Here is a 27343-nt window from a genome sequence, read left to right on the forward strand (position 1 = left end):
GATTATGTTAGCCTTTTCCTCGCCACACTTTTCATCTCCTGGTTACTAATTTTTGGAAGTTTTTCAGGGGTCCAATAGGATCTGTGTAAAGTAAACAAATGATTTTTCCTAAGGGGTGCAGAAATTATAATGTGATATAAAAAAGAGCAGGATACTTGCCAGAGGTGCTTTAAGTATTGAGCCGGAAAGTCCTTCCTCCATATGAGGTCTGGAGTGTCGAAATCTTCTTCATTCTTCTCCACAAAAGATCAGTACCACTTTGACCAGCTAACCAGCTGGTAGTATTTGAACCTAGAGATTTCGTTGTTAGTTCTATTTGCTAAAAAATTCCAAGGTATTAACTTCCCATTTTCCAGAAGATCTCCCCATTTGTCGATCCCAGCTTTTTTCAATGGAACTGCTAATACGTCCTTCATACACTCAGGAGTTCCAGGAGAGTTCCAAATTGGTGCTTGGGAGCTATAATATGGGAAATGCCATATCTTCCTTATTTCTGACCATAATTTAAACGCTTCTCTTGGTACCTTCAATTTAATTTTTTTAAGTACTTTTGATGGCCAAATTGTAGAGGCAGTGGTCGTAGTTTATAATTGTTTTCCAATAGGTAGGGTAGGTCTCATAACTTCGAAAGAGGTGTCTTACATTTTTAAAGTGAAATGCTTTATAGTACATCATAAGATCTGGGCTAGCTATACCTCCTCGGTTTTTCTTCTATCGAAGTTTATTCCAAGCTATCCTAACACCTTTAGAGGCCCAAATAAAGGTGTTAATTTCACTCTGAGTTTTTTTTATGCATGATAAATTAAAATCCAAGGGAATTGCATTAAAGACAAAAGTAAACTTTGGAAGGAGGCTCATTTTTATCACATTAGATCTCCCCAGAAAAGAGAGAGACAAACAGTACCATGATTTTAATAGTTTTCTCATTTCTTTGATCTTTAGCTCTAAATTGTCTTGAGCAATTTCCCCGATATTTTTTAGAACATGGATCCCAAGATATTTAACTCTGTTTCTGGATTCTATCAGTGGCCTATGTATATTCCAGTGCATAACCTCGGTTTTTTGATGATTAATTTGATATCCGGAGATTTTCCCAAACTCTGTTAATGTATGTGTTATGCAGCTAGGGGCTTATTTAGATTGCTTGTATAAATCATTAAATTGTCAGCATACAATGCCATGGTTAGATTCCAGCCATTAAGACTAAAAGCGGAAATTTCTCTGGAAGACCTTATCATGTTGGCAAGGGATTCTATGTAAAGATATTAAAGAGATGGGGAGAGAGCGGGCACCCGTGTCTAGTGCCTCTTTTAATATGGAACCCTTTTGATGCACATCTGTTGATAAGTATTTTGGCTATAGGAGTTGATCCTAGAGAAATTAGTTATGTTGAATGACTTTTTGCAGGTATGCCCAGTTTACGCGGTCAAAAGCTTTGGCCGCATCGAAAGTAAAGACTGCTAGAGGGACCTTTTCATGAGCTGCAATTTCTATGGCTCCAATCAGTTGGTGGGTAAGGTCATGTAAGTTTCTCCACCTTATAAAGCACCCAGATTGTCTTTAATTCTATTCAAACAGTCTTGCATTCTAGGGAGAATTAGGGCTCTGCCAGGAGGGTGTCCATCTTTTTTGGGGTCTAATAAGATGTTAAAATCGCCACCTAGTATAATAGGAAAGGAAGACATTATTAATTGCTCGTAGAGGAGCTGAAGTGGGGCAGGGTCATCGACGTTGGGGCCATAGTATCCTACCACTGAGAGGGAGATACCCTGCACTTTTAAGTTAGCTATTGCCCATCTCCCTCTAGTATCCGCAGCTTCCCCTATTAAAGTCAGAGTAGGTGATTTTTTTTATAATTATTGATACGCCTTTGATGTTACACGATTGGTTAGTGCACACACTCTCTCCCACCCTTTTCTCAAATTTTATAACCTCAAGCCACTCTTTCTTAAGTAGATGAGTTTCTTGCAAAATAATTATATCACATTTCATTCGTTTTAGGTATTCAAAAATCTTTCTCCACCTTCCTCTAGTTCTTAAACGATTCACATTCCATGTCACAATTTTTCGCTCCCCCATTAAAGTTGAGTTTTTTTGCCTTTAGTTATAAAATGACCTTGTTTGCTAATAATCTTACATAGCAGACAAATATATATATTTTTATTTTTTCCCAGATGCTCCCCACCCAAAAGAATTTTTAAAGTGCAACAAAAAAAAGAGAAAAAGTCTTGACCTTACCCCCACCGTGGATAATCCTCCCTGTCATCATTGGGCAATCCCTTATTGCCCAGTTCGAGAACCACAATCGTGAGAGATGTAGCTGAGGGTCCCGACTCTCAGTGTTACTTCTTACTGGCTGTTTTCTTATACTCTAAGAGCAACTCAATTTCTTTCGGGTCTCTGATGTTGTGAGTCTTATTATTCCACATTATTCGTAGATGGGCTTGAAATTTCATTTGGACAGTAGCCCCTTCGGCCCTTAGTTCTGTTATGAATTTTCCTAAGGCCCATTGCCTATCAGCTGTTTCCTTCGAGATGTCAGAACGAATTTTATAATTATATCCGTCCTTCGTGAGGGTGCCTGAATTTAGCGCCTTGCTCAGAATGGTTTCTTTTACAGAATAAGATTTGAAATTAACAAGCACTCTGCGATGGTTTTTTCTGTGTTTGTTCAATCTAAAAGGCTCTCTGTGGACCCTTTGGATATCTTCATTTACATTTTTTTTATCCATTTCGGGGATAAAGTCTTTTAGGAGTTTTACTATAAAAGATCTTAAATTCTGCCCTTCTTGGCCTTCTGGTATGTTTAGCAGTCGTAGGTTATTTCTTCTAGAATTATTTTCCAGAATCTCGACTTTATCCTTACGTTCTTTTTATGACAGTGTTAATTTGTCAATATCACTCTGACATGACTTCACTTCTTTGCTTACTTGCTCCAAGGCAGTTTCAACCACAGCCACTCTGTCCGCTAAAGCGTTAACCGTGACTTCTAGAGCTTCACAAGTGGCCTGAATTTTCTCTTGGTTTTTCTCAGATTTTGCAAAACCAATTTTCATCTCCTTCAAGAGAGAGCACACCAAATCACTAATACCCTTTGGGGGGATTTCCAAGCCTTGCTGTGTATTGTCATCTTGTTTTGATGTCTCCTTGCAATCCATGTCTTCAACAGGATTCCCAACATCATTATCCACCTCTTTTGTCATTAAAACTTGGAATCTATTCGGGGACTCCGTTATCGTAGATGTCAAGGACATTTTTAATTGGTCCTGCCCAATCCCGTTCTCTACTATGAGAGACCTGTATGTTGAAATTGCCTTTTCTTGTACTTTAAAAAAAGAACGCAATGAAGGGGTCACTTTCAAATTAGATCCCTTCTTCAATTGCTCTTTTTTTGCTGTTTTGGCAGCTCTAGTTGAGATCACCACAGCTGATGCTCCTTTCCCCTTTTGAACCCTTTTTCCCCAACTAATATATTTTTTGGGCTATCCTGCGATGTGTTGATTTCTTCCTCTAGTTCTTGTCGTTCCTGTTGTATTTCCGAAGCTTTACCTAACAAAGAGGTTAAATATTCTGGGGGAGAACCCTTTCCCGTGTTAAGGGGGTTGTTCTTTAATATGCATACGCTTTCATTAGGATCAGTGACCGTTAATTCTGTTTTTTCCCTCTTCTCAGGAGGTAATACTGGCTCGGCTGGGGCCGGGGTTTTCTGTAAAGGGGACAATTCAGGCCTTTGTCGTTGTGTTTTAGAGACTGAATTAGAAATAGAGAGAGCCTTTTTTTTTCCACAACCTTTTTTCTTGTTTGAATTCATACAGGCATTAATTATTCCTCAATTATCATAATCAAATTGGATGTTAATCTTGTGGTCCCATTCACAATTATATTTTGTTACCAAAGTCGGGTTTAAACACTTCTCCCCTTCACCACCGTAGGGTGTACATGATTAGAGATCAACCTTAAACCCCCTAAAGATATCGGACTAACATAGGAGGAATTAGAGAAGGGCACCCTAAAACTTACTCTATTTGAAGCTCCTCGGAGGTGTCGAAATACTGCTGCTGCTTCAGCCCAAAAGCCGACTTTTTTGCGAAGCCTTGGAGTGCTGGATAACCGCCCCAAGCAGAGCACTCTTCCTGTACGAGGCAGCCCAGCTGGTTTTGTCTCCACACCGCCTCCGTGTTGACGTACTTGGCATCTCCGAGCAGAGCAGCCGCCCAGCCGTTCCGTGCAGAGCCTCCACCTGCTCTTCCCACACCACCGCCTCTCACGCCAAAAAACAAGCTCCCGGTCCACTCCCGGTAAGTGAAAAAATGCCTTCCAAGTGTCCCAAGTATTTAAATTTCCATCAGGCCGGGATTACTCTAAATTTAAAGCCAAGTTATCGAGTCATTTTCTCTCCACGATTGCAGAGCTCACGACCGTAGCGTCAGCCGGCTGCCATGTTCTCCTCACGGACCTCATGATCATTGCATGTTGTGTGTGTAGTACAAGATATGTGTATATAGGAAAACACTTTAAAAAAACATTTTTAAGCAGAAGAGGTGTCTCTCATCAAACGCTGTAGAGAGAATCAGTAAAATGGGTGGGGTCGTACAACTGTTACAATGGGAAATATTATGAACCAATCATATGCTTTTTTTAAGGTCACATGGCAATCATGCACTGAGCACGCAAGGAGGCCACACCCAACGCGATTTTGACAAAATATATTTATCATAATATAAGTGTATTACAGTTAGAAATATATAAGATTCCGTGTGGGCAAGTATCTTGAGATCTTGGTGGATATAAACTTGGGTCCTGATTCATGCAATGCATTGAAAATCATACAACCGGTCTTGACCATAGGCCGCTGTATCACAGGAAGCAAATGAAGCTGCTTCATTAATGGTTTGGTGTGGCAATGTCTCGGTTGCTGGAAGACCAGCCTAGCTGCTTGATTTTGAATGAGCTGTAACCTATGAATTTGACAGGGAGTCCTAAATATATGGAATTAGCATAATCCAACCGGGACATTATTAGTGCAAGCAGGATAGCTATGCTAGCCTCCTTAGAGAAACATTTCCTAATTTTCTTAAAAGTCCTCAGTTGGTACATGCAAGTAGATGAAACCAGGCTGATTGGAAAGGGGCGACCAACTTGGTCCCCCCGAACGTATGGCTGAGTGCCTCGATCCCCCCGGGAAGCCATTTTTGGGCGGGAGGCGCGTCTCGGCTGGTATGCCCGAAGCGGCGTAGCCGGGGCGCGCCTGTTCCCGCCCTAGAGTGGGCTGGCCTAGACACTGACGCAGCCAGCCACGCCCTCGGGGCAGGCAGGGGCGGGTATACGCCCGCCCTGAAGACGGATAAAAAGGGACGCAAGACCAGAAGACAGCCTCTTGTTCTTGTGCTCTGAAGCTGCACCTCCTCGCTGCACGTGAGCTCGGGACAGAACGAAGAGCCAATTTTGAGCGTTTTAATCTTTCTTTTTGTCTTCTAGATACTTCGTTTGAAAAATGCCCAAGAAAGGCGCGAAGAGAATGTCGACTGACCAGATGGTTCGGGTTCTCATGAAAGAAATGTCCGAGATAAAGAAGCAGTTGGCGGGGCGAGACGGTGAGGAGGGATCGGGGCGTCCACCGGCCGGAGGGAGGCCTAAGAGGCCGAGAAGGGGGCCGGTCGGGGGAGACGTCCCGGTTCCCTGTTCCCCGCTCGAGCCGCCAGCCCCGGTACCGGCCCCGGTACCACAGGAAGGGAATCCAATTCCGGTCGTAGTCACCCCGACATCCGCTGAGGATATGCCTCCCGAGTTGGCGGCACAGTTAGCAGCGTGGTTGGGGGACAGTAGCGAGGGCGCCACGGCTGCCGAAGCGCAAGCACTAATGAAACAGTTGCGCGAGAAACGTGATACAGCCAAGGTGCCCGCGCCGGATGCGGTGATAGTCAAGCCACGAGGGGCGGAAGTAGCGTCCGGTGCAGGTAAGCGGCCATTGCCGATCGCAAGGGATGAGTCAACACCCTCTCGTAGAGAGAAATTGGGGCAACATGTTCCTTTGGCAATAAAGGAAAAGATTTGGGCGGGGGAATACGTAAACATTTTCTCCCTGCTCGTTGATCATTATGAGGTCGAAACTGTTAAGGGTCAAAAGGATCTGATGCATCCGAGTGTTTGGCGCGCCAAAATGGCCGCCTTTAAAGTGAATGAGAATATTGGCAACTGGGGTAATGCTTGGGGAGTTTTTACGTCAATCTTGGGGGAACGTAGGCCTGAATTGCTCCCTGAATTTCCAGTATATCAGTCACGAATTATGGGGTACTCGACATCGCACCAAGGTAACCAATGGTTCTGTTATGACAACCTTTTCAGGAAAGCGATGGAGCATAACAAAAGTTTAACCTGGGACTGTTACGATTCTTTGACATGGAATAAAATGAAAGAGTCGGGGATGTTGAAAGTGCCGTTGGTGGGGAGTACTGTTGGTGAGTCCTCCCGCCAAAATGGGGGGACGCCCTTTCGGTCGGGTACGGGTACAGACGATTATCCGAGACCCGCCGGCAATACAGGGAAGAGGGGTTTCTGTTTCAATTTCAACAAAAGTAAATGTACTAGGCCCCCGGGATCTTGTAAATTCAAACACGAATGTAGTGGTTGTGGGGCACCCCATCCTGAGTCCTCGTGCAGAGCCAAATCGGGTGAAAATGGGGGTAGAGGAGGCGCCAAACAGGTCTAATATAGTCCGAGGGGCGCCTTTACCGACCCCGATTGATACCCTGGCGATGATTCCCTGGCTCAGCGAATACCCAGATCGTACTTCTGCTGGGGTGCTACGAAACGGTTTTTCATATGGTTTCCGCATCCCGGTGGGGGACTTTCAGGGTGTCGGGACGTGCAAAAACCAGCTTTCCGTCTTGCAGCATACGACTGTAGTACAGGATAAGATCCGGAAAGAGGTTACCCGAGGTCGGGTTGCCGGCCCGTTTAGTGTTCCCCCGGTACAGAATTTTGTTTGTTCTCCTTTAGGGGTGGTCCCCAAGAAGGACCCAGGTGAGTTTCGATTGATTCACAATTTATCAGCTCCTCATGGCCTTTCTGTAAACGACGCAATTGATCCAGAGATATGTTCGGTGCGGTACGCATCATTCGATGAGGCCGTAGCCATTTTGAATCGCCTGGGGCCCGGGGCGCTGATGGCGAAATCAGATATCGAGTCAGCGTTCCGTTTGCTCCCGGTATACCCGGAAGAACAACGTCTTTTGGGATTCATGTTTCAAGGTTCGTATTACATGGATAGGTGTATGCCGATGGGGTGCTCTATATCTTGTGCATATTTCGAGAAATTCAGTAGTTTTCTACAATGGGTTTACACGAAGAAAACGGGTTTTTGAAATGTGATGCATTACCTCGATGACTTTCTGTTCCTTGGGGCCGCTGGGGATGATGAATGTGCCCGGGCCTTGACTGAATTTTGTTTTTTAATGAATCAATTTGGCGTGCCATTGGCACCAGGTAAAACTGTGGGTCCCACGACTTGCCTCGAGTTTCTCGGGATCGAGTTGGACTCTAGTGAGGGTTGTTTTCGTTTACCAGCTGCCAAAGTGTCGAAATTCAGGGCAGCCCTGCAAATGTGTATTACTGCATCTAAAGTTACGCTGCATCAATTGCAGCAATTGGTGGGGAAGTTGAATTTTGCCCTAAGGGTGATCCCAATGGCCCGCCCCTTTTCCCGTTCGATTGCCCAGGCGATGGTCGGCCTAAAGGAGGGTCATCATCGCACAAGACTATCGGCTGAGGTCCGCCAAGATATGTGTATTTGGTTAGCATTTTTGGCGGATTTCAATGGTCGAGTCGTCTGGAACAAACCAGCCTTATCCTCTAAAGAGCTTGGTCTATGGACGGATTCAGCGGGAAGCATGGGCTTTGGCGCCATCTTCGGCACAAAATGGTCGGCACAAAGGTGGCCAACATGGTGGCATGAAGAGGGGCTGACGAGTAATATTGCTTTCCTTGAACTGTTTCCCATTTTGGTGGCCCTCAGAACCTGGCCCGATGGATTCAAAAATCACTCTGTCATATTTTGGTCTGACAATATGACCGTTGTAGAATGCATCAATAGTCAGGCAGCACGTTGTAAAATGATTTTAAGGCTGCTTAAAGAAATTGTCTTACTATGTATGCAACTGAACGTGGTATTCAGAGCGAAACATGTCCCAGGGGTGATGAATCAGGCGGCTGATGCACTGTCTCGTTTTCAAATACAGGCTTTCTCGGGTTTCCTTCCCTCGGCGGACCCAGAGCCGGCACCCTTTCCCGAAGCTCTCTGGTCTCTCGGTGCCCCGAACTTCGTTACCTCGTGGGAGAGAGTCTAGCACCAAGAACGAGGAAGGCATACGAAGGGGCGTTTCGGGCCTATTTAGCCTTTTTGGGGACTGAGAGAGGGGGGCTTTGGGGGCACGAGGATTGGGTAGTACATTTTCTGATGTCCTTGCGTAGGGCTGGGAAGTCGGTGGCTACAGCCCAGAGGCATCGTGCTGCCATTTCCTTTGTTGCCAGGGCCCATAATATCCAGGACCCGACAGCGTCTTTCGTGGTACAGAAAGCGCTACGTGGGTGGCAACGCCTTGAGGGTCGCAGAGTAGATGAGAGGCGCCCGATAGGTCTGGATAGGTTGGCCCAGTTGCTGGCCACACTCCACGCCACATGCTCGTCTCAGTTCGAGGCCTGTTTGTTCCGAGCTGCTTTTACGCTTGCATTTCACGGGGCGATGAGGATAAGTGAGCTGGTGGCAAGGAACAAACAGGATGTGGTGGGGGGTTTGTGCCGGGAACACGTTCAGATCAGGGGTGAGACGATGACTGTATCCTTTGTCAAGTCAAAAACCGATCAAGGTGGGGTGGGAGACTGCATAGTCATTCGCAGGATTCCAGGGTCCTCCATGTGTCCGGTGAAGTGTTTAGAAGATTACCTAGCACGAAGGGTGGCATCATGGGGAGGGACATTGTTGAGACACGCGGACGCCACCCCACTGACGAAGTTTCAGTTTCAGCGGGTGCTCGCGATGTCAATTACCGCAGCGGGCTTGGACCCGGGTGAGTTTGGGACCCATTCCTTTCGGATAGGGGCTGCCACTGAAGCTACAGCCAGGGGTCTTAATGTGGAACAAGTAAAACGAGTGGGGCGTTGGTCCTCCAATTGTTATAAGAGGTATGTGCGGTTGCACATGTTGTGAAGCTGTAATAATGTACTCACGCTTCTTGTCTTTTGTTTGGTTTTCAGTTACGCAAGCCTTCGAGGCGGGGCGGACTATGCAGTCGACCCAACACCAGGCCAGCGGTCAGACATCACCGGCTGTGAGAAAGGAGGTGTGGGTCGTGGGCCACTCATACGTGAGGCGTGCCGCAGACGTATTCGAAGCAGGTGACATGATTCACGTAGCTGGGGAATACGGGTACAGTATGTCCTTCTACGGAAGGGGCGGTCTCTGTATTGACCAGTTTCAGGCATTCTTTGAGGGTTTGTTAGGGCGGACGAGGTCACCGCCGTCTATAGTCATAGTACATTTAGGGGGCAATGATTTGGTCACCACCGGTAGACGACTTCTCCTGGAGGCAATGCTTTCCACTGTAAGTTGGTTGGCGAGGAAAGTTCCGGGGTGCATAATTGCGTGGTCTCATATGATCCCACGAAAAGTGTGGCGGGGGGCTGTTTCGATCCCTGCTTTGAACCATTCTGTTAGAAAACTTAATAACAAAGTGAGTAGGTTGTTTCGTTCCAGGACATTGCATTCTATCTCGCACGGTTGTATTAATGATGACAGTATGTATCTAGGGGATGGTGTGCATTTGTCTCGGGTGGGAAATGAGTTACTCATAGGAGACTTCTTAGCATGGTTAAAAACGTTGAAACATGACCTTTAGCTAGGAGTTTTGTGGGGGGCCCGGATAGCCGGTCAACTATCCGGGCCTGTGGCGGTAAGGTCATGATCGGTGAGCACTAATTAGTAGATCCCTATGAGTGGGCGTCACCCAACACGGATGGGAGCGCTCGGGAGAGGTGGCCATTGGCCCCTCAATGGGGAGGCGGTCCCTTCTAAGGATGGGTCGCCGGAAGTAAAGGAAAGGCGGTCAAGGCCCCTTCCTTTGTAGGAGGGGTTACAGCCCCCTCCTGGGGAATTTCCCGGGGCCAGTGACATCTGCGACGGCAGATGCGGTAAGTTGTGTGGGGTTGGGATAAGGTCTACGGTACCTTCTAGATACCTCACACGAGTATTCGAACGACCTTTAACTGGCGTCGAGTCTTTAGGTGCCCCCGTCAAGTCAAGGGAAATTGGTAATAGTTGCACTTGAGGTACGCCTCCGTGCTGTCGCCCAGCCCAAGTGGGAGGGGTAAGTCTGGTTAGGGATCTTGACACCGGTTATGACCTTGCCGTTGGCCCTTAAACGTTAGGTTGTACAATTTCAATATGTCAAGAAATGTTTTGTAGGATGCTAGTTCGGCTAGGAGAACCTCTGTATTAGAGAATCTGTTAAGGTTAGCCAAACATCGCAATATGGTAATGAAATTGTACATAACATGAAACGTTTAATGTTTTAATTTTTGTTTTAATAAATACGGCCGGGATGGTCACTCCATCCCACTTCCAAAAACTCAAGAACTGTTTCCGGTTTCCCTCCTTTGGGGATTGTGTTGAGAGGGGGTGGCGGGTATCTCGGCCATATGGAAAGGGGCGACCAACTTGGTCCCCCCGAACGTATGGCTGAGTGCCTCGATCCCCCCGGGAAGCCATTTTTGGGCGGGAGGCGCGTCTCGGCTGGTATGCCCGAAGCGGCGTAGCCGGGGCGCGCCTGTTCCCGCCCTAGAGTGGGCTGGCCTAGACACTGACGCAGCCAGCCACGCCCTCGGGGCAGGCAGGGGCGGGTATACGCCCGCCCTGAAGACGGATAAAAAGGGACGCAAGACCAGAAGACAGCCTCTTGTTCTTGTGCTCTGAAGCTGCACCTCCTCGCTGCACGTGAGCTCGGGACAGAACGAAGAGCCAATTTTGACCCACCCACCAGCCCCTGAAGACAGCCAGTTGTTTGTAATAAAGTTGATTAATTTTGCTTGTGTTCTCGTTTCCAGGTTGGAGCATCATGTTGATATTGAGTTAATAAAGAATGGTCTGTTTGAGTACGTTTTACCATTAAAGAGATTCAGATTTAGTGTTGAATTTTATGCATGCCCTTTCGGTCATAGTGGCCAATGTATTCTGAGTTTTAGTTAGCACTGTCGTATTTATTTGGTAGGCGGTAAGGTCATGATCGGTGAGCACTAATTAGTAGATCCCTATGAGTGGGCGTCACCCAACACGGATGGGAGCGCTCGGGAGAGGTGGCCATTGGCCCCTCAGTGGGGAGGCGGTCCCTTCTAAGGATGGGTCGCCGGAAGTAAAGGAAAGGCGGTCAAGGCCCCTTCCTTTGTAGGAGGGGTTACAGCCCCCTCCTGGGGAATTTCCCGGGGCCAGTGACATCTGCGACGGCAGATGCGGTAAGTTGTGTGGGGTTGGGATAAGGTCTACGGTACCTTCTAGATACCTCACACGAGTATTCGAACGACCTTTAACTGGCGTCGAGTCTTTAGGTGCCCCCGTCAAGTCAAGGGAAATTGGTAATAGTTGCACTTGAGGTACGCCTCCGTGCTGTCGCCCAGCCCAAGTGGGAGGGGTAAGTCTGGTTAGGGATCTTGACACCGGTTATGACCTTGCCGTTGGCCCTTAAACGTTAGGTTGTACAATTTCAATATGTCAAGAAATGTTTTGTAGGATGCTAGTTCGGCTAGGAGAACCTCTGTATTAGAGAATCTGTTAAGGTTAGCCAAACATCGCAATATGGTAATGAAATTGTACATAACATGAAACGTTTAATGTTTTAATTTTTGTTTTAATAAATACGGCCGGGATGGTCACTCCATCCCACTTCCAAAAACTCAAGAACTGTTTCCGGTTTCCCTCCTTTGGGGATTGTGTTGAGAGGGGGTGGCGGGTATCTCGGCCATACTGTTCCTGCATGGAAATATCAGCATTTATCTTGATTCCCAGGTTTTTCACTGACATTTTGGGTGTGGGGGGTGATACCCAATGCAGCTGGACATTGTGCTGGTTTCCACTGTTCTATTCTGTTGTTTGAGATAATTATCTGTGTCTTATCGGAATTAACTCGAGATAATTATGAGTCATCCACTCCTTGATGAAGAGCATGGTATGTTGGAATGCGCCCTTGGAATCATTTGTATCGTCAAGCGGGAAGATCAGCTGCATATCATAAAAGAAAGCTTTGAGTGTAGGTGCAGCATGGTCGTGGTTTTATACCTCTCTTCTAGGCAACCATCTCTATGCCACATGCTTGCTAGGTGGCTTTCTCCTATGAGAATGCAGCATTCTCATAAATAAAACCGGCTGCATGCACCATAATATACCATTATTTCATTGCAGCCTCGTGCCCCATGTGGAATCTCACAACAGCAATGTTTATATGCGTTACCACTTAAATATGAACCTGCGTATTTGGGTATTGTTTACTTTTAGCTGAATACTTTTTTTGTATTTCAGTAGTTCGGGTAACACTACAGTTTCCAAGAAAAGGCATGCACTGTAAGAGTTCCCAACTACGTCTGAAAATCAGAACATTTCACTCTTAGAACATCTGGATTTAATCTACTTTTAGAGTATGAGGCATGCTTCACAAGTGGGAGGCTTCATATGGCCATTTAAAAATGGCGGCGGACTACTCCCTTCAAGTGCAATTCCCATTCTGATGAGCTGCACCACTAACCACAAGGTGGTCCTACTCTCGGGATTGGTAGACTCATTGTAGATGTTTTTCTCTTTATCATCTTCCTACTTATTATTAGTTCCCTGATTTCCTCATGGGCCAGACTTCTCAGACTTTATCTGACCCTCTGCCATAGCCATCCACTTATACTTTGCAGACCATTTTAAGGGTGTCTTTCTCTAGAACCGGAATGACACTTCTGTTTGGACTACCTCCAATGAACTCCAATGTGCATTGTGCACACACCCTTTAGTCACAACTACATGATATAAACACATCTATGCAAAGTATTTTTCAAAGGTGTTTGCTGTTCAGACAGGTAGGACTGCTCACTGCAGATATCTGCTTTGTGACTAGCTGTATGAGCTGATAAATTGAACCCAGACCCAAAATCTGCAATAAAGACCTTTTTATGTCAGGTCCAGGCTTGCATTGTATATGAATATATTATTCTGCGATGTAAAATATTCTGTCATCCTGTGGGTCTGCTCGGAAACCTGTACGTACACATGTGCAGTACATTAACTGGATGGAGAACAAGTAGGCAACTTGCAATGCAACCTACATGCAAAAAATGTGCATCCCAAATTATCCCTTTGCAGGAGGTTTCAGAACAAGCAGCCTAACGAATATTAATGAGGCACTTTAATAGCTACAAAAGACCTCCAGCCAGGAGCGGCCTTAGGCATGTGCAAGCTGTGCACCTGCACAGGGCCGCCAAACCCCAGGGGCCGCCACGCCAATATATATCCTTAATATAATAATCCTCTGAGGAGGGATACATATTTGCATGGCGGTCCCTGGCAGGGATTTGGCGGCCTCCCGCTCTGTTCCACTTCCAAACACCCTGACCCCCTCCCCCCCCCTCTTCACTGGCCTCCGCGCCTGCATTCCTCCGGGGGGCCCCCTACCCACACTCCCTGCCCAGGGCCGCCATGAGCCTAGAGCCGCCCCAGCTCCAGTGCTGGGCTAGCATTTAAAAGTACTGATTTGAAAAAGGTTTTCAGTTTGGGTATGTGAATGCAGGGTTTAAAGTCCACTGGATCACTTTCTGCTCCCCCGAGCCTGCCCAACATGATTAAAAAAAGGGAATCAAACACCTTCCACAGCTTTGGTTTCAGAATTTGATGTCTTTGTGAGTTGCTTTTGCACCAGCATGCACATTTCATGCTCCCTCCTAATTCAATTAATTTCAGGTGCAGTACTTCCTTGTCTTGGAATTCAAATTGCTTTTGCAACTCGCAAAAGGGAGTGTACGTCTCAAAATAATCTTTTGGTGTTGAAAATTCCCTTATTTTACAAATTGCGGTGTTTGTGACTGCAAAAGTATTATGTACATGAGTCCCTAGGTTTCATGTCCTGCATGCATTTACTCATATCTGGGTAGGGCACAGAAGACCCTGGATGCCTGGTTCACGCTTTAGAGAACTGTGCAATTAAATAAGTGAAAGAAAACACAGATAAACCCAAAGGTTTATCAAACGTCTGTGATTATTTATCTGCATTATTACATCAGCATGACTTAAAGAAGTGAAACAACTCTTCATGTTACTAAAATACATAGATGTTTATTATAAGTAATACTGTCTTTGGAGAGATAATCCTGCAGGGCTTTCCGTTTATGACTATGACCCTGGTTTAAAACCCGCCACAGTGACGGATATCCCATCCGCCAAAATAGAAATCCCATTATATCCATTTGTATTTCGGCAGACGGGATATAAGCAGTAGCGGTTGGTAGTGGGAGTGCTGCCGGTCGGTGATGTGGGGGGGGAGGGGCAGTCTGGGGGGTAGTAAACTATGGAATACGGCCAAATACAGGTAAGTAAACATATAAATAAATGAAACCAATTTTGTTGCGTGCACTGCATCAAATTTGGCGACGCAGTGCACGCAACTACATCTATTTTATTTCTTTATATGTTTACTTACTTGTATTTGGCCGATTTCATAATTTACTACCCCCCCCCCCTCCCATGTCACCGCCCGGCAGCACTCCCACTACCGACGGCTACTGGATATAAGTCATCCATCGTGACTGAGTAACCCATCTGCCGAGATCTAATCCAGGCCCTATGTTATTTCTTCTAGTTGTTCCCCACAAAACATATAGTTCTAATTTTGATGCTAATTTCTAAGACAGTCAAATCAAGAAAGCAACAGGACTATTCCACTCATGGCATTTACCGATATCTCATGTGAAATTCATTTCATTGACTTTTTTGTAGGCTGCCTTCTGCACTTGTGCTTGTGTAACTCACTGATATCTTTTGCTTTTTCAGCTTTACCCTGCCATCCGAACAGCCACTATGAGGCTACTGGAAACGCCTGCCCTGCTACATGCCTAGACAGAACTGCTCCAGACAGATGCACTGACCCACCGGTGGAGACCTGCCAGTGTGACCAGGGTTTCGTCCTCAGCTCTGGCGATTGTGTCACCGTCGACAACTGTGGCTGCACTGACAACGGTGTGTACTACAAGCCCAATGAGGAATTCTGGGGAGACAAGAACTGTGAAAGGCGCTGCAGGTGTGACCCAGCTCTGGGCATGGTGGTGTGTCAAGCTGTGAAATGCAAAGACAGTGAAAGATGCATGGTGTCAAATGGCGTCCTTGGATGCTTCCCAGTCAGCTATGCCCAATGTACAACATGGGGATATCCTCACTACAACACCTACGATGGGAGACATATCAACTTCATGGGCACCTGTGCCTATTTACTGGTTGGAACAACATCCGAAGATCCCACATTGACTCCGTTCAGAATCATAGTCAAGAATGACCACCGTGGCCTCAAGACTGGATCATCCACCAAGGAGGTGACCCTGGAGCTGTATGGGTCAGAGATTACCCTAAGCAAGGACTACCCTGGAAAGATCCTGGTACGGTATGACCTCCTCCTGTTACAGCAGCGATCTGAGAGTAGATTAAAAGACAGTATTGTATGTCACATGTATTTTACAAAAGTACTTACGTAGTCTTGCATTATCAAATAATATTTTATTTTACACTCAAATTCTTACTACAAGATACAAAAACATGTTGACATACAGTAGGTGAGCGCATGCTGGTAATGAGTGGCCCATGCATGTAAAGGGATATATATGAATATCCCTCCAATGTATGTATGTAAGGGGTTTTAAGATAGCGCAAACCTAGCCAAAAGGCAGTGGAGCACTCTATGGGGGCAAAGGCAAGCATTATCTCAACAAGTGATATAAGAAGTAGAACATTATTGGATTGCTACTGCATTGTGAGTAGTGTTCTTTAACCCCTTAAGCGCTGCCGTCGGCCAACGGTCGTCGCGTGCACTACCTTGGTAGTGCTGCGCACGTCCGTTGGCCGACGCGGCCCCACCCGTTATTCGAACGTTCAGCACTGGGCGCTGAACGTTCGACACTCTAAACGGGTTAAAAAGGACCATCCTTTAAATTTCTCCTGAATTGGAACAGCATTGGGCAGTCCTTATGGATATAGAGATGTTGTTTTAGAACCTGGGCACATAAATGGAAAAGGCCTGTTAGCTTGTTTTTTTCATTTTTAAACGTCTTAGTCGGCTCTCTGATATTGTCCTGGCAGCAGGTGTGCCAAGAACTAGAGCTGGTTAGCTTGTCTGCAAGAAAAGCGGGACTGATAGTTGTGATGGCTTTGTAAATGACTCAGCTGCTTTTGAAGAGGGTACAGAAGATCAACGGGAGCCAATGGAGTTCAATTTATGATGTGGGTGACATGAACATATGTGTTTAGGCTCTGCATAAGAGGTGCTGCTGCATATAGGACACCCATACGGGGTGTCAGTGGAGAGTCTGGAAGGCCATGGAGCAGGGTCTTATCATCATCCAGAAGAAACAGTACCAGAGCATGAGCAGCAGTTCTGATGTTGGGATCAGGTGGATGCTAGTTATTCTGCCTGCTGTCTGTGGTGTGATATACTTGTGGTACCTAGGCTGGGCATGTGTAGTGTGTGTGGGGTATATTCTGTGTGGGGGGATATTCTGTGTTGAAAAGAAGGTTATTAGGCAAAGGTGGTATATTAGGAGTTATTGTGAGAAATCAAATAATATTAGAAACAAAAATAATTCAGATGAATTTTCATGTCATGCCTTTTTTAGGCCAGTGCACCCTGATAGTTACTTTACCTAGAACTTCACACAGTCCAACTGCTGACTTTAAACATCTCTTAATTTTAGGGAAATTTCACCTTTGGGTTGATTAGTTCAGCATTTGGATCTAGCTAGCAGGTTTAATCATGAAGCAGGCCTCAATTAGACAGTGCTAGTTTAAAGGTGGATGGAAACTGGTCATTCACCATATATTGCTGGCTGTTGCAACAACATACCTATGGAACCCCCTGTCTGATTTTGATGTCATGAGATGGCAGTTTTGCAGGCAGAAGGCCCTCCAAGAAGTATATTGTTGGGAAAATCCCTTGGTAGGGTACACAGCCGGGTTAGTCAGTTGGAGGGGGCTTTTCTAACTGGTGCAGCTGTTTTGATGGTGTGACGTATTTCCTGTCAAAGACTATCATGGAGGTTTTACAGAGGGTATATGTTCATATGTTCCCAACATGATTAAGGAAAACTCAACAAGGCTACTGTAGAAGCCAGATCAGGCCAAGACAACAGGAAATTGTGAACCAACTTTTTGGGACGGTTAAAACGTTTATCATTTGTCCGCCAGAGCTTCCAGATAAGTAGACCTTGCCTTTGCACGGCTCCAATCTCAACTGCAATGGATTTCACAAAACAAACTCTCCTCTACAATTGTAACTGAGTCTTTATACATTTTTTAGAATTTTTAGTAAATCAATTTAAATTCACATAATCTGTAATTATCGGTGCAATTTGTCACACTGTATGTATTAGTTTCCTAAATAGGCTTCTGATACTGACTATTAATGAGTCAAGAAAGACCAGTGTCTTTTTTCCTCAAAAATTGATCACAGTGAGAAAACTAAGTTCAACTCCTGATAATCTTTATTCTCATTATCATGATTATGTGCGTTCTGGGACAGGTCCTTTAGCATTTTATTGTTCCTGCAGTCCATATTTTAACCACAAACGCCCTAAAATTGCAGACTTCTCTCTAGTGAAAGCAGAAACTTAATTTCTCCATTAATGTTGCACGTCTATTCTTCAATATTTCCATCCCAGCAGAGGTCCCTAGATACCGCTGCACCATCATTTCCACCTTCATCACCACCAGCATCACCACTACGTCCTTTAAATCTACATTTTGGATTTCACCCGTGTAAAAAACGTTTGGCCCTGGCTATTAAAAATGCCCATAGCCAGTAATTTACCATGCTTCAACTTTTATAATAAATCTCTTGTTCAACAACCAATTTAGCAAAACCCGTCTGCAATGGTATTAGTGGCTGCTTAACTAAATTCTGAGATGCTTGAACTGGCTTCCATAGCCAGGCGTGCAACGCCCATTGGGCTCAAAGGGCTTCACTCCTCCACCGCCTGCGCGCCCCCCCTAGTCGTGTGTGTCAGCCTGGCTGAGACAGCTGCCCGGGCGCACACACAGCCAAACCCGAGTACTTTACATGTCTTTAAAAGACCATTTACTTGCTAAAGAGGCATTGTTGTGTTTTCACCCCTTCTTAGAGCCCCTGCATCTCCATTCTGCATGTTGCTCGAAGAATCACCCCCCGTAATTTTTAATAGCCCCCCCAAAAAATATGTCTCTGGTTGCGCCAAAATGGGAAAAAAAATTAAATAAGTAATTTTAAATGCTAGCCCAGCGCTGGAGGTCTGTTGTAGCTATTCACACTGGATTGCAACTATTGAGCTCCCTCATTAATATTCTTTAGACCGGTTGTTCTTCAACCTCCTGCAAGGGGACAATTTGGGATGCAAATTATTTGCATGTAGGTTGCATTGCAAGTTGCCTACTTGTTCTCCATCCAGTTAATGTACTGCACATTTTTACGTACAGGTTTCCGGGCAAACATTACTACATCGAGGCTGAAGTCAAAATACAGACCCACAGGATGTCAGAATGTTGTACATCGCAGATTAATATATTCATATTCAATGCAAGCCTGGACCTGACATAAAAAAGGTCTTTGTTGCAGATTTTGAGTTTGGGTTCAATTTATCAGCTCATACAGCTAGTCACAAAGCAGATTTCTGCAGTGAGCTGTCCGACCTGGCTGAGCAGCAAACACCTTTGAGAAATGCTTTGCCCATAGCTGTATCTAAATTGGACTTACATTCCTCAATTTAACAGATAAATGTCGACCACGTCATATCTAAATTCAACATTGAACAATAGATCAAACAAAACCAAAAGAAAGAAAGAAAGATAATTAAACAATTTGCCTCAGACATGGCCATCACTGAACAGCACAAGCTGCACTATTGCCCCTAAATCACACCTTTTCTCACAGTCAAAACACTACATGTACGTTGGTACATGGCAATTGTTTCTTGATGGAATATAGTCAACACCCAAACCAACACCTCTCTCAAGACGTTGGCAGCATCTTCCACCCATGTAGCAGAACTTTAAAGATGCCTGCCCTGTGCTCGCAAATACTCTATACCAGTGATATTAGCGGATAGATTAGAATTCAGAGATCACCATTCATGATGTCATTGCTTACATAAGATAGTGCTGTAGCGTCTCCGTGTTCTGTTTGTGCAGATTGACTAACCTTAGGTCTAGAACCAAGTAGGACCCTCTCATGACCTTTGGTACCAAAGAAATATGGTGTAGATGCCTTCACTTATTTCCTCTAGCAGCTTTTGAATCTGATCAGGAGAGTTGCAATATTGGTTTAATTTCTAAGTCAAGGAGGTCTGATTTCCACGTGTCTGGGGAAATCCATGGAAGTCCCACTTGCATGGGCCATTTGCGGAACCCACTAATCTGTAAAATACTCATCAGGGCTATCCCTATCACTGCAGATGTGCTACCACAAGCCAACACTCCCCATTTTGGGCCTCCTCCCGGCAGTTGGGTCTTTGATGGTTTTTATGACTAATCTTTTGATGCTTTATTGGCAAGCAAAGTCTGCACTTGATGACAAAAAGAGGATTAGAGCTTACTGCTTTCTTGATGGTATTGAAGGAGCTAGTTCCATGCCTTTACGGCTAAAACATGTTGATTACTTCAAACATCTTTTTTGAGTGGTCTTTCAATAATTTGGCACCCTTAGAATGAAAATGTATAAAGCTTTATTTTCTTTGAATGTGTGAGCAAATGATGCACATGTAGATGGCAACAAGAAGAGATTAAAATGTTCTTTAATGCAAGGTTCAATCCTTGAGGCCACTGGATTTCTGAGAGTAGATCTTTTGCTGCCAGGAAGAGTTGGTCAACAAGACAACAATGAAACAATCGGGCTAGATGAGGACCGGGTTTTCTGGGTACCATGCATTAAATAGAGCTTGAACTTCATAATTGGGGTCAAAACTGTATCCTGATCCTTCCATTCTCTCAATAGCAAATCTGTGACAATTGATAGAGAGGTCAACTCTCTAGCATTCTTGGGGCTACCAGGGACATCTGCTTCAGAGAAACATATATTGACTCTGACTTGCTCTAGAACCTGAATCCCTAGGGCTGAATGCAGCGGCGTAGCTAGCCATACTGCCACACGGGGCGGCCCCTCATGTTGCCGCCCGGGTGCAGATAAGAGCGGGGGGTCAGCAGATGGAGGACTTGTTTGGAGAGGGGTGGTGGCTGATGGATAACTTGGCGGAGGGATGGTGGTAGTCTCCATACATGACACCAGCTGCCCCGAAAAAACATTGCAGCTCGGGGCGGACTGCCCCCGACCCCACTAGCTATGCCACTGGTTGAATGTTCAGCAATTCCCACCCTGGAAGTAAACCCCAAATCTTGGATCAAGATGAGAAAGATTCTTCTTGGAATCCTAATGCTATGTTATATTGGCCAACCCTTACCTTTGCTAAGGCTATTTCATCCTTTCTTCTGAAATGCCAGGGGACCCTTTCTTATTTCTGCACACTCCTCTTCTAAGGAGGAGACAATGATTGGTTGGAGGAATATACCCATTTCTTTGTGCTTCCCTATAGTGAGAACATCCTTCAGAAGCAAGTAGACACGTTTAATTGTAGACTGATCTTCTGAAATAAACTCCCAGCCAATGGAATGGGAACTTCCTGCAATTTAGGAGTCCATGTGCGTATTCATTTTTGACTGCACTGTCTCCCATCAGTTTCTCGACCTGCCTTTCATGGAAGACCAATAGAAAGACATTGCTGTCTCTAGCTCTGCAACCAGCAGGTGACCCCCCCACCCCTCCAATCCCTCAAACCTTCCTGACATTCAAATTGGGATTTTTGCCACCTGCATTGTCACAGCGAGTAAATATCTTTCACACCCTTCTTCGACATTTAAGGGACCATTAAACATACTAAGGCATACTAAGACTTAGCGTCATCTCTCAAAGTAAAACACACAGGTGAGGGACGCTGGCCTAATACCCTCCTCCGACAGAGAGGTGTCAGTCCAGTATTTAAATAAAACACAAACTAACAGAGAGTGATCGTGTAAATGAGGTGGAATCTGCTCATAACTAAGGGCTGGGACACCAAAGAGAGACGGGGGCTTCAGTTGTCTTGAGGCAGAATTGGCCAAGACGTCAGTAAGCAACTTGAAGTCAATTACGTTTTAAATGTTAAACTCCTGGCAAGGCTGACTCAGCCCTTCCTCATTCTAAGGCATATAATCTCATAATATTTACAGTGCTATAGAATAAAAAGTATAGGTGTGGTAGCAAGTTATGTATCAAAGTACACAATTCCGCATTATCAGAAACTGCAACGTTCTATTTATGCATACGGAGTAAAAATGAACAGAATGCTAGGTATAGTTGACCAAAGTGATGTCTATTTCTGAACTTACTGTATAGTGTTTGATAAAATATATCTACAAAGCATTATGCACTTCGAGGTTCTACTGGTACACCTGTATGGAAATACTTATGGGCATTTTTACAATAAACTGGTGGAGCGCAGTGTAGCTCCAGAATTGCTAACGCTGTGCTGAGTCAGTGTAAAAAATGCAGGGATACGCCATATTCACAAGAATCTGGTGCACTCCTGCGTTTCCCCTAGCGCTCGTGCTAAATCTAGTGGCCTAGCGCCAATGCAAGGGTGTCAGCATTGAAGAGAATGATTGTTCATGTGCAGGAAGGTGTCCCCTCCTGCACATAAACAATCTTAAATGGCGATTTGTAACTTCTATGTGTGCTGCTCTGTGCAGCACACATAGAAGTTGCAATTTGTCATTTTTAAATGATTATGCAGGAAGGGAAGACTTCCTGCACATGAACAATCACTAATCATGATTTCTCCTCCTTTCGCCAGTTTAAGACCAGGTTTTCCCTGGTCTTGTTTTTGGTGCTGCCCCATATTTATATGCCACCATTGTAATATAGCGGGCAGCATCAAAAGTAATAGGTGTTGCTGCGGAACGCCCACTGCAACACCCATTGCCTGCCCTTTTCACAATAAGTGCTGCGTGAAAAGGAGCATTCTTTACAAAGCGGCGGAAGCCACATTAAGTGGCTTATTGTCATTTTGTAAATTAGGTGAAGAGATTATCTGCACCAGAACACCCAAAAAAGTGACGTTATGGTGGCAAGAACCCCTTGTAAATGTGCCCCTTGGAGTTCCTACTTTCTAGAACATACTTCATTAATCCTTATGTTGCTGTGTACGGGGATGTTAAATGTACAACCAATAAGAACCAGGTGACTTCCATGTGTTCTATATGTGAATTTCAAGGTCAGTGTCAAACCATTTTCAGAGGGCACACAGGGGTTTGCGGGGAACGGGATTTTAATATCAATTTATGATTATGATAAATTTAATAAAGAATCCCATTCATCTGTTTTGGACCGATAATATCTGTCATTGAGGAAAGGACCACCCCCGCATTGGTTAGACAAACCCCATTAACTGACGCCACTCTTAAGAACCACTTACAACTGGTGAAGTTTCAAAAGTTTATATAAAGATTAATTTGAATACGATACAATCCACTCAGGATAAAATCTCAAAGTATGCAATACAAAATCAATTAAAATATCAGTGGCTTTAAGCTTCGGTGTGAAATGGTTCCTTCTGCGTCATCTGCAGTAAGACAAAACAATAATCAAGTTAAAACTGTCCCTACTCTAGGCTATGTGACAATCCTACTTTGCAAGTTTCTTCCCTAAAAAGGTGTCAGCAGTTTGACTCCCTAAGAAGTTCAAACTCTCTCTAGCCTCTAAAGGAAATCTTAAGTTTCAGAAGCAGTACCCTATCTGCCTACCCATCTGCTCTCTAAGGGTCCTCGGCCTACTGCTCCCTTGCGCTGTGATGTCTCAGCGCATCTGCTCAAGGCATCTACCCTCGCCCTTGCTCTGAGCAATTCGTCTCGCTGTTCCTAATCTCCCAATTGCTACCTCCTCCCCGGGGTGCTGTCCCTAAAATACACAATCACCGTGTGAGTGGAACGCCCCTTGACGCCCACCACGGACTTCCCCCGATGATGTCAACTTCCTGCTTCTTCCATTGGTCCACTCTTCGCGTCGTCCGTTAAGTTGACCCTTCTCCTTTGGATGTCATCTTCATCATTTCATCGTCGACATTTATTGACTCTCTCAGCTCAAGTGTCATAGGAACTTGGACAAGGCCTTAACTTATCTGTACACTTCTTAACCTTCTAGATCATATGAATGGTCTTGTCAAAACATAGTCCACTTCAACGTATACCTCTCCTCACGTTCGAACAACAAGTTCCGTCCGGCATTGTCACCTTAAATCTAACAAGTGCTAGACTTCTCGGCTCTCACGTTCACATCAACTATTTACGACCTTCACAAGACCACTAAATTACATTCATGTGATTATGCTCCTTCGGACTCTTGGTCAGTCAGGTTAGAAACACAAATGACCCAAGCTCTTCCAACATTCCTATAGAAACTCTCTCGACGGTATAACCCTTGGCCTACATTCATATATTCGTACTTTAACAAAAGCCCTAGTTATACTTAAACACATTCTACATTAGACATATACTTATATAGAATACGACTACATAGAACATAACTTATGCATTTTCCTTGGTTACATCTTTATGTAAGTTCTCTTATACATTTATCCACGTTTACGTCTTTCCACGTTATTTCCTCGCCGCTTCTCTCAATGTAAAGTTACACATTTTAAGTTACACACGTACACGAATTCTACTGTGCACGCTCTATATTTCATAAGCATTTATACACATTTCTATACATTTGCCCTTCATGTATACGGGGTTTCTAAACTTAATGCATTTTAACGTGTGAATACATTTACATTTCCTATCCCATGTTATCACATTCGTTGGCCCTTATGCTATAGTTGCCAACTTTACATTACGATGTGCGTTTCATTCCTACGTTTATAACATATAAGTCTAAATATGGCTACTATATACCTTTCGTTCAAATTGCGCTCTCTCAGTTCCCCCCTTTGATGACTTTTAGGAGTCATCACTAAAAGCAATTTGAATACATAGTTTATACTGAACTAGTTACATCTGTTCCTCTTTTTATCGATTCAAGCGTTCTCAGACTTTTATACTGTTGATCTTGTAAAACAGCTAGTCTCCTTTCTTGGTCTCTCATCGATCTTTGTAACTTGTTCGACCTATACCATTTATACAATTTTACTAATCCTAATAATATAATTATACAAATTACTACTATTAATACAGGCTTTAAAATGTACCAGACTATACCCTTGCTTATATTAGCAAACCAACTTCCAACCTTGCCTACTCCATTTCCTACTTTTTCCCAAACATTTATTTTTGATAAATCTTCAATTTCTTGATGAATCTGTGTAATGTTCTGTATGACTTTCTCAAGTGGTTTTGAATTATCAGGAATATAAGTACAACATTCCTGAACTTTCAAAGCCTTACAAACTCCGCCTTCCTTTGCTAATATTACATCTAAAGCAAGTCTGTTTTGTAATACCATTGCTCTAATCGACTGCATTTCACCTTCTACTAACATTAAAGATCTTGCAGTGCTGGCAGACAATCTATCCACGACCGTCGCTAACCTTCTAATCTTAACATCGTTAAGAATCAAACCTAACAATGGAAACATCGCTCCAAATACATCTCCTACTACTTCTGCATCTCCTACTTCTCTTTTCGTTCTCCTCGAAGCCTTTCCTTCTATGACCGCCAAATCCTTTGCATGATATATTTTGGGGAAGACAATTGCCAAGTAACACGAACCATACCAATTATCTGGAAGTTTTACATAGGCATTTCTCCCACATACAAAATACACATTCGGAATAGCTTGCATCCCTTTCATAAAATCCTTTGTGTAGTACTCTAACCTAAAAGAGTGCTCACAACTAACTTCACCTACAAATTCACTCTCATAATACGTTTTGCTTCGAGTTAAACATAACTTTCCTTTCTGCGTTCTATCCAATGCTATTGGACCATTACTACCTTTCTTTTTATGTGCCTTCTCTTCTTCCGTCCAGTCTATTTTCCATTGTCCTGACATTTTTAGAATCTTCTGCCGTCTGCATCGATCATCTACTTGTGCTATAAACCTTTTCTCTACTTCTGATACTTTGCAAGTCAGATTATTTCTACGTGCATATGATGTATCTAACGTATCCCAAGGAAGAAAGAATTTAGCTAGTCTATCTTCCTTTTTGTAGTAGTCCCACTTATTCATTTGCTTATAATTCGGAACTTCAGGCAGTACCGAATCATAATTCGAAAAGTAGTACTCAAATCCTTCTCTACCATAAAATATACTAAGCAGTAAACTACATGTGATCCCATAAGTCAATGGGAGATGGTGATACCTAATGCCTTCGTCTACAGAAGCCGGCAATTGCATACAAACGTAGCAATCTTTGGCCTCCATGGCATCGATATATTCATACAATAACTTGGCATATGCATTTGACCTAAAGTTTCCCTGTGACTCGTCTATGTGTAATCTACGAGCTTCATCTGCAAGTAACGCCTTTTCACGTATAACATTGCTCTCCTCCTTCTTTCCCACAAGAGCAGGTTTCAAAGTCGTTACAATTTTTACATTCGCTATTCTTTTATCGTTTTCATGGCCTGTCATGTAAGATATCGTTACTACTATGATTATGAGAAATATCACTATTGCTATAAGTGTACCTACTATACATCTAGCTTTTCTGTTTAGGTTGCCGTTCTCCATGTTATCAAAACAGCGTCCCTCGTTCTCCAGCGAAAGTTCTCTTTCCAGTCTTTGGTTACTTGTTTGCTTTCACAGTCTTTAAAGTGCTTGTTATCAACAGGTATCTTTTTCACCACAATGTCTTTTCTCTTCTTAGCAGCAGACAACCCTAGCCCTTCTCCGTCCTCTAAATGTAATCCCAAATTTTATTCTTCTTTCCACTCGGCGCTAGGTTATCTTCTTCTTTATAACATACGTACAGAAAGTCTTTTATGCATCAACAATTATTGACGGACCTGCAGCTTTCACAACAATAATTAACAGTTCAAAACGAATAACTTTTTCTTCTTCTTCGGTCATTTGCTGACCAACTGTTGGAAATTGTAGTCTTTTTAACACCAAATCTTGAATTTTACTCAAACGTGGGGGTCGGGGAAGTGTGAAAGTCAGTAACCCCTCAGTCTCAAGCCCAGGCGCCAACATCCATATCTCCACTGTCACGACTGGATCGAGAGTGGTTACCTTCACACTCTTCACTCTCCCAGATTTCTGTCCCCAATACATCTGCTAGATAAGTCCACTCTGGGGTGGCGTACCTTCTGCAGGGCACACGTACCCTCCTTGATCTTCGTGGACTCTCAGTTCCTGAATCTGTCGTCTCTTCCTCCTGATCCGATTCTTCAGCGATCGGGGCAAGAGTTCTTTCCTTTTTCCTTTCCGAAGTTGGCCTTTTCCTTCTCTCCGGCCAACTAGCTTCTTTGTTTTCCCTCTTCCCGCTCTTTGTTACAGGACCCGTCTCCTGGTCACTCTCAACTTGTTCAGTTTCTGATTCGGTCTCCCAGTTACTGTCTTCTCCTGAGACGACTTCGGTCTCGCTAGTGTCCCGACCTTCGTCACCCTGTTCCAACACAGTTTCAGTTTCTTCGCTCACCTCCACAGTTTGGCTTTCCCCCTCTATGGCTTCTCCGCTTCCCGCCGGATTCTCATCCGAGAGAGGAGCTGTGTCTTCTGGAGGTGTTGGCACTCTTCGGGTGTGTGAGGCATGTATCCAGTTTGGCAGCCCTCCACACTTCACTGCAGTATTCGTTACAAGTATAACTTGAAACGGTCCTCGCCAACGCACGTCTAAGCAGTTCTTCCTGACGTGTTTCTTCACCAGGACCCAGTCCCCTGGACTCAGGTCATGGCACAAGTCTTGTATTGATGGAACCTCTGCAGCCTGGACCTGGAGGGACACAGAATTTACGGCATCAGATAGTCCCTTGCAGTAGTCCAAAATCAAATCGTCTGTGATGTTCACTAGCGCTGCAGTCGGAATCGATGGCAACCTCATAGCTCTCCCCATTAGCACTTCATGT

General features: G+C 44.5%; 1 protein-coding gene across 1 annotated transcript in view; it reads left to right on the forward strand.

Annotated features, from left to right (window-relative positions):
* LOC147701257 (IgGFc-binding protein-like) overlaps positions 1 to 27343 on the forward strand; it is a 388685-nt gene that overhangs the window by 92864 nt on the left and 268478 nt on the right. The window contains exon 10 of the mRNA XM_086930000.1: positions 15068 to 15666. Coding sequence (XP_086786126.1) covers positions 15068 to 15666 — 599 coding nt within the window. The remainder of the gene's footprint in view (positions 1 to 15067; positions 15667 to 27343) is intronic.

Source organism: Lissotriton vulgaris, chromosome 7 (assembly GCF_964263255.1).
Source record: "Lissotriton vulgaris chromosome 7, aLisVul1.2, whole genome shotgun sequence".
NCBI lineage: Eukaryota > Metazoa > Chordata > Amphibia > Caudata > Salamandridae > Lissotriton > Lissotriton vulgaris.